The sequence below is a fragment of the Chiloscyllium punctatum genome, chromosome 24 (assembly GCF_047496795.1).
Source record: "Chiloscyllium punctatum isolate Juve2018m chromosome 24, sChiPun1.3, whole genome shotgun sequence".
Lineage (NCBI taxonomy): Eukaryota > Metazoa > Chordata > Chondrichthyes > Orectolobiformes > Hemiscylliidae > Chiloscyllium > Chiloscyllium punctatum.
Genome location: NC_092762.1, coordinates 41,924,017 through 41,937,105, shown reverse-complemented (window position 1 = coordinate 41,937,105; position 13,089 = coordinate 41,924,017). Strand labels below are relative to the sequence as shown.

Below are 13,089 nucleotides of genomic sequence, written 5' to 3'. Positions count from 1 at the left end.
CAGACAGAAATTGCTGGGCAATTGTTTCATGAACAATTTTAGATAGGCAGCACAGTGGCTAAGAAGATTAAAACTACACTAGAAACTAAACAATAAAAAATAAAAAAAAAGTTAAATAAAAGATAAAACAAGCAATTTGCAGCTGAACAACAAAAATGGTGAGTCCAACTGCTTCACAAATGTTTAGAATTCAGTTGTGGATTGAGCATTGCTGGCAACATTCCACACTTGTGCACTTGCTCTACCTCTCTAATTGCTCTTTCTGAAGTAGCCCATCGATGTATCAAGTAAGGAATTGGCGTTTCAAAAGACATCTAATTAAGTGCAACATAATTGACTGGTTAGCAAAATTGAAACCCACAGGTTTAAAGTAAAAGTGACAGCATAGAAATTCACTAAGAGTAAGGGTGAAGTTGTTTTTCAGACTGGAATGAAGCATATAATGACGTTTTTGATGGATCCGATCTATGGCTTGGCCATTCACTTTTCAAATTCACATGAAGGCTAAAACAGTACATAACAGAAGCAGATTTTACTTCAGTGCTTAGAACAAGGTTATCTAGTCCGTTAGGTTATTATTTTGGAGCTTATTAAATTATTTTGAGCATCCAGTATTGTTTAAGAAAAATTGAAATTCAGCTGATTCAATGTTACTATTGAAACCTGGGGCATTAACTTTACTTATGCTGCACAGTCCAAATTCCGATGAGTGTCCTGCACAGCAACTTAATCAAAGCCTAGGTCCTGAGACCTACAAGGGAAAGCTTCAGAGGAAGCATGAACAAGAGAACACAAAAGGACAAATACAGTATCAGCAGTAACATGTTGAAAGGGAAATTAATAGCTATATTGTAAAGAGTGCTCATAAATCCAATAACTATTATTAAACAGATTCAAGGTTTCTCAATGAAAAAGTGTACACAAAATTTGGAAGTAAAATGAAGTGATAACCAGACCTTAAGTGGTGTTGATCCAAGATCTCATTTTCAACAGCTAAACATATTTCAGAGTAAAACGTAAAGTTGCCATAGTCCCAGAGTACCACAGGTCTTCTCACTCAGAGAATTGACTAGTGGTAGTTCAACCTGAATAAGCATGTGGAAAAAGGACTTTTCAAAGATCCTAAAATGTGATGCAATGTCAAATTATGAGGTGGTAGAAAATTTTTTCTTCAGGATATTTGCTACATTGATGAAGGAGACCACAGGTAGCTGTCCTAACATGAATCTGCACTCTCAGTACTTGCAGTAGCAAGTCCTAAAGGTTTTGTATAATGCTGCCATTAATGGTCGTCGTGAGCTGCCACCTTGAACTAGCGCAGTCCATCTCATGCAGGGTTCACACTCAGTTCCATTAGGAGGATTTTGACCAATCAGCAAAGGATGTTATTTCTGAATGAGGATAGTTTACACATTGGAGGGAGACTTGCAAGTGGTAGCATTCTTATGAACCTGGCGCTACTATTCTTTTAGGTAATAGGAAGTGCTGTTGGAGGAAGCTTGACTAATTGATGCAGAGCATCTTGTAGAAGATACACAAGGCTGTGCACAGTTTGGTGGAGGAAATAAACAGGTAGATCGATGGTTCTTGTTCCAAATGAGCAGTAGCTTTATTCTGGATGGAGCTCCACTCATCCAAATAAAGAGAGAGCATTTCATCAGATTTCCGACTTCTGCCTTATATTATGGACCAGACCAAACCACCTCAAAAAGTATAATAAAGAAGATAACTTAGACTCCCACTTGGACTTACACTCTTACATTTAAAATTAAGATAACGTGTTCAGGTGCAATTCAATTGATGAATTACCAGGTTGAAGCAAAACACACTTGATCAGTGATGAGAGTTAAAATACAAACAAAAGAAAGAAGAATTGGAATAACAACTCTATTGGAAAACTTAATACAATAACAGATTATTTAACTATTAAACAGCAACTGTTCAAATATAGTTACAGCCCATAAACACGCCCTTGACAAAGGCAAATTCAGTAAAATAGAAGTTGTCTCACATGCAATTCTAGAGAACGCAAACTTCTAGCTGTGACAGAGAGGAATAACAGCTTCTACATCCAGCTTCAAGACACCAGCAACTGAAGGTTAAAATGCTCATTCTGTCAGAGCTGGACCTGCTCCCTTCCTGCTGCTTCTATTTTTCCAACTTGAAAAAAAAACAAAGCTAGCTGGGTTCAGAGCAGGCAGCTCTGCTCCAAGTTTACAATACTTGCTTTACCAAAAAAAAATGGCAGAATAAATCCTTTCTAAAGGATAAATCCATCTCATAACATGGCAGCACGATGGCTCAGTGGTTAGCACTGCTGCCTCACAGCACCAGGGACCTGGGTTAAATCCCCACCTCAGGTAACTGTCTGTGTAGAGTTTGCACATTCTCCCAGTGTCTGCATTTCCTCTGGATGCTCCAGTTTCCTCCCACAGTCCAAAGATGTGCAGGTTAGGTGAATTGGCCATGCTAAATTGCCCTTAGTGTTAGGTGCATTAGTCAGGGATAAATGTAAGGGAATGGGGCTGGGTGGGTTACTATAACAGGCATGAATTCAATAGAAAAGGACTATAATTGAAGTACTTTAAGAATATTTATCATTCTGGACTTTTAAAACTTTATTCCCATGCTAGTCTATTTTTTTTCTACTAACACCACTTAAAATATCTGTTCCTAGGTACCCTGTACCTACAAATGCACCAAGAGACGATGTTATAAACTTTGCACTCATTTGAGTGCATGCGACAATAAAGGCTATTCTAATTCAAAATTGCTTCTAGCCATTCCTCATCAACTACTCTAATTATAATTTTCTACCTTAAAAATATGCTGCCAATCTTCAGTCACCTATTCTCTATGACTATCTTAAACCTCCTGCAGAATGTGTGAAGGAGGAGAAATGAAGTTCATCTTCAGTCAGTTTTAGATTTATTCATGAAGTGAAATAATACAAGTGTATAGCTCAAACCCTACAATCACCGCATCAGTATCAATATGCACTCGTTTATATTCTGGAGTTATAAACAAAAAACAAACTGCTGGTGAATCATCTTTTACAGGGGCCACTTCTATATAATAACACTGTGATAAAACTGCTCCTTTAACAAGATTATGCTGTCCTTGGCTTTTTGTTTTAAAAACAGAGGTCATAAATGACAAACTCTGAAAAGTCAGGGGGTTGAAGGTTTTTAGGGCCAATTTGTTTTTTTAATATTCATTCACAGGATGAGGGCATCACTGCCTAGGCCAGCATTTATTGCCCACATGACAGTTGAGAGTCAACCGCATTACTCTGGGTCTGGAGTCACATGTAGGCCAGACGAGGTAAGGATGGCACTAAAGGACATTAGTGAACCAGTGGGTTTTTCCAACAATTGACAATGAATTCATAGTCATCATTAGATTCGTAATACAAAGTTTTTATTGACTGCAAATTCCATTATCGGCCATTGCAGGATTCAAACCTGGTTCCCCAGAACATTATCTGAACCTCAGGACTAACAGTCTAGCAATAATACCACAAGGCCATTGCCTCCCCTTAAATTTGATAATAGCTAACAGATACTGTCTCAGGCAGAAGGCTTTCAAGTTTAAAATAAAACACTTGTACAATGAAAGGGGTGCGCCCAGTTCTCCCAGCTCAGCTTTTCTCCAGTTTGGTTGAGTTTGCTTTTTAAGCAGTGGTGTAGAAAAGCTGCTGGACCCACAGAAGCAGGTCCAGGCTGCTACTCTCTCTGTGACTTCTATCCTGTAAAAATCTGCGTTTGATTTTTCCTTTTGCGCCCAAGGGGCATTTATGGGAATTGTTCTAAGTATTTGGAACAGCATTATTAAGTTGAGATGATTGTTGAGTTTTCAGAGAGGTTAAATTATTCGGAATTCTATTTTTTCTTGTTTGTGTCTCATTCAGTAATCTTGCAAATAATTTTTTTAAAAATAAAATTTAAGTGATTTGACCAGTGGCATTTCTCCTGGAATATCCACATTACACCTGCTAAAACAACTAGCAAAGTTACAGTCTGGACTACCTTCTTGAAATGTTTTGAGGGGGTTGGCCTGGTCCATAACAATACTGCATTATTTCAGAGTTTTCTGCAAAGTAATATAAATTTCACCAGCTGAGGGAAACAGTTTTATGATTGGAAACCTGAGACACACATTGGGATTTTCCTTGATGAATCCATCAAAGCAAGAATCATTGACCATAGACCAGAGAGAGTAAAAGTGCACATCCCTGTACCTGAAGACACAATCTCCATTTATACATTTGAACACTTTTTAAGAACCCTGCTGGTAAAGACTTGAATAATTAGCGAAACATTTAAAGATTCATAGTCAAGAAGCAACTGAGCTTTTGGAATTGAACAGACCCTACAGAGACTATAAAAGGACTCTTAAGGCACAGAGTTAGGATCCCCAACTCTTGACCAGGAGGCCCGGGTTCAAAGTCCCACCTGTACCAAAGATGCGTAATAACACCGCTGAACAGGTTCATTAGCAAGTATGTAGAGATTAAGCAGTCTTATTTTTATCTAACTTACAATTCTGACAGCACAGCTGTCTAACGGATGTCAGTGCCCAAGATACACACCTGTTGTGGTGCTGCCACTTGCTGTACCACAGCAGCAGCTTGCACAGATGGTGGACCGGCAGCGGACGTCCGCAGGGTGACAGTAGATGCCGGTTCGGATGCACCCTCTGAACTCTGCATGCTAGTTTCTCTGGAAAGACAAATAAGCCATGTTTTAACAGACGGCCCATGGATAACAGAATTGCTGAGATTTGCATCATTTATGGTCCAGGGACAGGCTCTGTACAATGAAACATTAAAAACTACTTCCATCACTATTTAAATTTTGATTTGCAATTCCAACATCAAATTTTTCATGATAAAGTTTTCAAACAAAAGCTCACTTATTTTTCACAACCTTAATACCATAACAAAGTGTTTCACAGTCAATGACAGGCTTTTGAAATGTAGTCACCAATGTAATGTTCCTTGGCATGCAACTCACAGGAAAGGGTCACAAACATCAACGAGAGAAATGATTTAATCCTCTGTTTTGCTGTGTTGGTTGAGGGATGAATATTGACTGGTAGACAGTGAAGTACACTTGGTCCAAACAGAAAGCACAACTGATCAGGCAGCATCCAAGGAGCAGGAGATTCGATATTTCGGGCATAAGCCCTTCATCATCTGCAGTCCTCACATTCTCCTTGGTCCAAATGGGACCATGCAATGAGAAACATCCCCATCATTGCAGTCAAGTGGCAGGATTAAGCTTCACTGGTAATCATGCTGGAAATCAAGCCCCACTATTCCCAAAGTCATCACTGAAGTTAAAGATTTTAAATAGTGAGCAGAATTTGCCAATTTACCTGATTTTGTCACCCAGGTTGACAAAGCATGCACCAGGTTTATATAAGAACTTAACAGAAATGATTATTTATTGTAAGTAGATGGATTCTAATTGCAACTAAATAATTACAAATTGTCAACACATAACGAGTTATAGAAAGACAGATCAGACAAAGAAAGAAAATGGTGTCATGAACAGAGGGAAAGACAATTTAGTGGTCCTTATCTACAGGGTTTGCTGATACGATCTTTTGCCAATCAGAACACAGCATCTCAAATCTTCCTTCTCCAGATATTTTCACTTATTTGCAGCAAGCACAGGGTGATTAGCTCATACTTATTGAAGACTTTTAATGAATAAATCAAAGAGATGGCTTGCAGCAACTGCTAAGGAGAATAAACTGCTTTCTTTGGGTTTAAGTTGCTTTTAAAAACTGCAGAGAAAAAAAAAGGTCCATGCCTTCACAAGGTCTGATGGCTTCTACCTCAAAACATTCATACCCACAAGTTGTTCAGCGACCTGAGGCAAATTACCTAAGGCTTTGCTCATCAATAACTGGTCACCATATCACTGATCAATATGTTATCTGCTGCTAGCTGAATCTCCATTTGAACATAACCCCCACTGCCCCAGGTCATCTGCAGCTAGGTTCCACCCCCACCCCCACCACAATTGAACATTAAAAACAGTAGTTTCAATGAGTGGCAGGTAACTTGATTTTAAAAAGTACAATAATCCTTCAACAATTCTTTGCTTAAGTAAAAAGTTCTTTCCCATTTCAGTCCACAAACAAGAACACAAAAAAAAGGTAGGAGGTTTACAGCAGCAACTATGCAGCCATTACCTGCTTATTGACACTCAGTTTGGATTCTGCCAGGAAACCTGACCTCATCCAGCTTTTGTCCAACCATGGATAATACAGCTGAACTCCAAAGCTGAGTGTGACTGTGAATAGCACCAAGGCAACATTTGAAACAACACAGCAAAGAGCCAGAGAAAAACTAGAATCGCTGGAATTGGACTAACTCTCCTTTGGTCAGAATCAAACCTGACATAAAAGGAAGTTGGTTGTTGGGAGGTCCAAGGGCATTGCTGCAGAACTTTCTCAGAGTAGCATTTTAAGCCCTTCTACAATATCAACTGCTTCGATTTACCAGCTGTTGCAGAACCTCTTGAAGGACTGGCCAGAACCAGTATGTGGTGAAGACAAGGAGTTCCACTACTGTTTGCTTATGAAGGGAGCAACTCTCCAGGGTCCTAGGGCCAAAACAAGATTTAGTTGCACTTATTGTAATGAGGCAAACCTTAGTGCTTTTTGCTCAAAGTATTCCTATAGATATTTTACACTGGTGTGGCTTCTACAATTATCATTGAGGTAACTTCAGAGAAAGTAGGATTGGTGGCAATGAACTAGCACAAAGAATACTTACCCAGTATCACAAGGAGAAAAAAATCCATAAGATCCAGAGGGGGAAAAGAAATAATTAAGCAAGGGGCAAGGAAGTTTAGCACTTTAAGAGCATTAATGCTTTAAGACACAGTCAGTCAGCAGAGATATGACTAAGAACGAGAGGCGGGAGCTGGAGTGGGGAGCGAGAGGTGGTAACTGCTTTGAAAGCAGCAAAACAAAAAGTTCAGTATTGCAAAGGGTAAAACTTAATTCAGAAGATGCTTTAGTGGCACTGGGGCAAATGTGTGCTAGGACATAAAAGCAAATCACAAGTTGAAAACAGAGGCCTTTATGAAGGAGGCTGTAGAAGGTGCAACTGAAGGTGACAGGCACTCAAATTGAAGATTCCAAGGAATAAAAGGAACTATGAAAAATGACACTAAGACCAGAAGTGAACTAGCTCTCTCTTCTTACAAAAAGCATCACTATTATCAACTCAAGACTGCAGATGCGGCTACAAGGAACAGTGAAAAGGTCTTACAAGAAATTTAGACTGAGGCTACAGAATTGGGAGGACCTCAATTCAATCTGAAAACCAAGTACATTTTAAGAATTCTAGTGGAAGAGTGTAGCAGGACAGAAGTCAGTCAATTCTGACAGATTGCAGGGTAGCGAATGTAATGCCACTATTTAAAAAGGAACGAGAGAGAAAACAGAATTACAGACCAGTGATTCTGGTGTCAGTAAAAGGGAAGATGCTGGTGTCCATTATAATGAATTTTATAGCAGAGCACTTCGAAAACAGCCGTAGAATCAGAAACCGTCAGCTTGGGTTTGCAGATGGGAAAATATGATTGGCAAATATAGAATTCAAGGATTAATTAGTAAGTTTGATCACGGTGATTTGATGGACGTGGCTAACTTGGACTTTCTGAAGGCTTTCATCAAAGTTCTATATAGAGTCATAGAGATGTACAGCTTGGAAACACACCCGTCAGTCCAACTCATCCATGCCAACCACATATCCTAAATTAATCTAGGTCCATTTCCCAGCATTTGGGCTGCATCCCTCTAAACCTTTCCTGTTCATGTACCCATCCAGATGCCTTTTAAAAGTTCCAATCATACTAGCCTCCACCACTTCCTCTGGCAGTTCATTCCATACATTTACCACCCTCTGCTTGAAAAGATTGCCCCTTAGGTCCCTTTTATATCTTTCCCCTCTCAACTTACAACTATGCCCTCTAGCTTTGGGCTCTGCTACCCTTTGGGGAGGAGGGGAACACACCTTAGCTATTCCCCCTGTCTATGCCCCTCATTATTTCATCAACCTCTTATAGAAGATCACCCTGCAGCCTCCACACTCCACGCAAAGTAGACCGAGCCTATTCAAACTCTCCGCATAGCTCAAATCCTCCAACCCTGACAACGGCCTTGGAAATCTTTTCTGAAGCCTTTCAAGTTTCACAACATCTTTCTGAAAGGAAGAATAGAATTGCACGCAATATTTCAAAAGAAACCTAACCAATGTCCTGTACAGCCGCAAAATGACCTCCTACCCCTATACTCAATACTCTGACCAATAAAGGAAAGCATACCAACGCCTTCTTCACTATCCTGTCTACCTGCGACTCCATTTTCAAGGAGCTATGAACCTGTACTCCAAGGTCTCTTTGTTCAGCAACACTCCCTAGGACTTCACTATTTAGTATATAAATCCTGCCTTGATTTGCCTTTTCAAAATGCAGCACCTCATATTTATCTAAATTAAACTCCATCCGCCACCTTTGGCCCATCTGATCAAGATCCCATTGTATTCGGAGTTAACCTTCTTTCGCTGTCTACTACACCTCCAATTTTGGTGTCATCTGCAAACTTACTAACCATTCCTCTTACGTTCACATCCAAATCACTTATATAAATGAAGAAAAGCAATGGACCTAGTCTCAATTCTTGTGGCACACCACTGGTCACAGACTTCCAGTCTGAAAAGCTATTCTCCACCACCCGTCTTCTCCCTTCCATATAAAGAGATTAATGCACAAAAGTAAAGAGTAGTGTATTGAAATGAAAAGGAATTTGTTAGCAGACAGGTAACAGAAGGAATGAATAGGCCTTTTACTGAATAGTAGGCAGTGACAAGTGAGGTACCACAGGGATTGGTGAATAGCCCAACTATAGCCTAACAGCATGTGTTAATGACTTAAATGAAGGAACTCAATGTAATATTGCCAACCGTTCCAAATGAGACAGCTGGGTGGAAAGGTGAGCTGTAAGAATAATGCAGATATGTTGCAGTGTTGTTTGGGCAAGCTGAGTAGGTGGGCAAAAGCATGGCAGATACAGTATAATGTGCATCAATGTAAGGTTATTCACTTTGATTGCGAAAATGAGAAGGCAGATTATTATTGCTTGGCAGTAAATTGAGAGGGGAGGGAACATTCAATGACACCTGGGTGTCCTCGTGTACCAATTGTTGAAAGTAAGTAGGTGCAGCACGCAGTAAAGAAGTAAATTGTTATGTTGGCCTTCACAGCGAAAGGATTAAAGTACAGGAACAATATGTCTTACTGCAATTACAGAGGACATTAGTGAGGTCACACCTGGAATATCGCTTGCAGTTTCAGTCTCCTTATCGGAGAAAGGATGTTATTGCTGATGAGGGAGTGCACTAGGAGGATAGATTGAATTGGTTAAGATTGCATTCACTGGGAGTTTGGAAAATTGAGGAATTGTTATGCACTGGACCAGGCCAGACCCATCAAAACATTTCAAGAAAGTACCCCAGACCCTAACTGTGCTAGTTATTTTAAGCAGGTGTAGCCAAAGTGCAGCACCTCACACTAACCCAGATTAAACTCCATCTGCCAATACTCCCGCCCATAGCTGCAACTGACCTATATATCCCGCTGTATTGTTTGACAACCGTCTACACTATCCACAACTCCACCAATCTTTGTATCGTATGCAAACTTACTAACCCACCCATCCACGTTTTCACCCAAGTCATACATATATATCACAAACAACAGAGATCCCAGTAGTGATCCCTGCAGAACACCACTAGTCATGGATCTTCAGCCAGAAAAACACCCTTCCCCCACTACTTTCTTTTACAGGCAAGCCAATTCTGAATCCAAACAGCCAAGGCACCATAGATCCCAGGCATCTTAATCTTCTGGATGAGCCTACCATGAGCGACCTTGTTGAAAGCCTTACTAAAATCTAGGTAGGCAACATCACTGCTCTACCCTCATGGAAGTTTTCGTGGAGGTCGTGATTAATCAAGTTCATAAGACATGACCTGCCCTGAACAAAGCCACACTGACTGCCCCTAATTAAATCATGCTTTGCCAAATGCACATAAATCCTATCCCTCATAATTCTCTGCAATAGCTTCCGAACCAGTGATGTGAGACTCACTAGTCTATTGTTTCCTTCTTGAACAGAGGAACACCATTAGCTACTTGCCAGTCCTCTGGGTCCTTTCCAGGGGCTAGTGAGGGTACAAAAATCTTGGTCAAGCCCCCCCGCAATCTCCTCTCTTGCCTCTCTCAATAACCAGGGGAAAATATCATCAGGCTCTGTGGACATATCCACCTTAATATACTTTAGAGACCTGATATCACTTCTATCTTGATCTCAAAATGCCCTAGCATATTAGCATGCTCCACACGAATCTCACTGTCCTCCACATCCCTCTTCCGGGTGAATACCAACACAAATGACCCACATTTGAGTGGTCCTACCTTCTCCCGAGTTATCCTCTTGTTTTTACATGTATGTTCAGAATGCCTTGGGATTCACATTAAAGCTATTTGCCAGGGTCATGTCTTGGCCCTTTCTTGTCTCCTAATCCCCTTAGAGTTTGTTCCTGTGTTATGTTCCTCAAGGGCTCTATCTGATTTTAGCTTCCTAAACTATACACAAGCTTCCTTCTTTTTCTTGATCAGATTTGTAATTTCCCCAGACATTCATCCTTTCCTACACCTTAACAGCCTCCTCACACTTCTCACGAGCAAGAACACACTGTCTCTTGGCTCTTGTTGTCTCATTTTTGAAGGGTTCCCACAGCCGTCTGTGACCTGTAAATATCCCTCCCAAAGAACATTTGAAAGCTCTTACCTAATGCCATCAAAATTGGCCTTCCTCCAAATTAGAACTTGGACTTTTAGCTTTTTTTTGGGTTTTGCTCTCTCCAGCTATTCTCCCAGTTATTGAATTATTCAAGGGACCCCAGTCAAAAAATAAATCAAAGTCTCCAGTGATCTGCAGAAGCGGTTTGCATTGACCAGTGACTTTAGAGTTCAAGCAAAGTATACAGTCCTACACGCCTGTTATACAATCCACCATCAAAGGATTTCATGAAAGTCTAGTATTCCTTGGTGAAGGGGTTATCGAACTGGTAAATTACAAATTGGTTTATTTTCTTCAATTTATTCCTTATCTTGGTCAGTCTGTAAATGTGAGAATTGGGGTTTACATTCAAGAAAGATTGGGTTCAGACTGTAGAAACCAGATTGCTTGCAGTTCAACTGTGTTACGAATCCAGTGATCATGAGGCTGATTTGATTTGACTTGACTTGCTATGCAATGTTAAAAGTTTAATTTGGAATATCTCTCTGAATATTAATGCAACAGTAAAGGGTTAAACTGCACAGACGGAACATTCTGTAAGTGGGTGGGGAACGACCTTCATGCCGGAAGGCAGATAACTCCCACTCCATTTAGACAGTCATTTGTTACTACTCCCAGACTATTATCTAATTAATCGATCATCTACCCTCTTTCATTCAGAAATACTTGCCTAGCCATCCCCCAGACAATCCAGTTCACTTGCATGATCATCCCCGATCCCCCATCACACCTCCATCGTCTGGGGAAGTAGCAGAGCCAGAGCTAGTTTGCAGGGCCAACCTAAAACTAGGAAATATCACACCTACATCGCTTTGGGGAATCAAGGAGTCAGGAAATCGTCTGCATAACGATTGTCCAGGATTGGGGCATTTACATTTGCATCATCCAACAGAATGATCTCATCCCCACCATAGTATCAGTGGTAAAGTGATTTTGGGGGGTGTTATCTGTGAGCATTACTAACTGACCCGTATAAAGGGAATTATTTTCTTTGTCCAAGGTCTCTCTTTTGACTTGACTTCGCACACCTGCTAGAAGGGGGTCACCTAGCTTGTACAGGCTATAATAAACTCGAACTGATTGCAGATGTTGGTGTGTGCAAATTGCATCTCGAGTGTGAAACCTCAGGAAAAAGAACCTAACAGCTATCCCTGACTCATAACCAGCGGTAGTGAAGTTCTTTAAATATCCCTTACCTTGTACCACATACAAGGCAACAAATGACTGATCTGGGAAAACACTACATCTTAACATCCTAAGGTCAGAAGTGGGATGTTCGCCAAATACATAATTTTCACTAGCAAACGCAATTCTGCAGACGTTTGTGGAGCTCATGCCCATGCGCAGCACTGTTTAGGCATGGGCTAAATGACCATTACTTGGACTGCCGCTGTATTAAGGATTTAGATGGAAAGGAATTTGGTAAGTGCACACAAGAAAATTTTACTTGACCTACTCTTGGGAAACAAGGCAGGGCAGGTGACTGAGATGTCAGTGAGGGAGCACTTTGGGCCTAGTGACCATAATTCTATTAGTTTTAAAATAGTGATGGAAAAGGATAGCCTGGATCAAAAAGCTGAAGTTCTAAATTGGAGAAAGGCTTTTTTTTAAAAAACAGTATCAGGCAAATACTTTCAAAAGCTGATTGGGGGCAGATGTCCACAGGTAGAGGGAAAATTTGAAGCCTTCAGAAATAAGATAATCAGAGCCCAGAGACAGCATACTCCTGTTAGGGTGTAAGGAGTGCTGGATGTCGAAAGAAATTGAGGATTTGGTTAAGAAAAGAAGGAAGCCTATGTCAGGTATAGTCAGGATAGTTCAAGTGAATCCTTAGAAGAGTATAAAAGCAGTAGGAGTATCCTTAAAGAGGGAAATCAGGACGGCAAAAAGAGGACATTAGATAGCTTTGGCAAACAGGGCTAAGGAGAATCCAAAGGGTTTTTACAAATACTAAGGACAAAAGGGTAACTAGGGAGAGAATAGGGCCCCTCAAAGATCAGTGGGACGGCCTTTGTGTGGCCTAAACCAGTATTTTGCATCAATATTTACTGTGGAAAAAGACATGGAAGATATAGAATGTAGGGATATAGATGGTGACATCTTGAAAAACGTCTATATTACAGACGAGGAAGAGCTGGATATCTTGAAACGCATAAAAGTAGATAAATCACCAGGACCGGAGATATTTGTATCATCAATTGT

General features: G+C 40.5%; 1 protein-coding gene across 2 annotated transcripts in view; it reads right to left on the bottom strand.

Annotated features, from left to right (window-relative positions):
• Nucleotides 1–13,089, bottom strand: part of rfx2 (regulatory factor X, 2 (influences HLA class II expression)) — a 138,526-nt gene that overhangs the window by 91,197 nt on the left and 34,240 nt on the right. For both annotated transcript variants that reach the window (XM_072593708.1, XM_072593709.1), the window contains exon 2: nt 4,592–4,721. In XM_072593708.1, coding sequence (XP_072449809.1) covers nt 4,592–4,711 — 120 coding nt within the window. In that variant the 5' untranslated portion in view covers nt 4,712–4,721. The remainder of the gene's footprint in view (nt 1–4,591; nt 4,722–13,089) is intronic.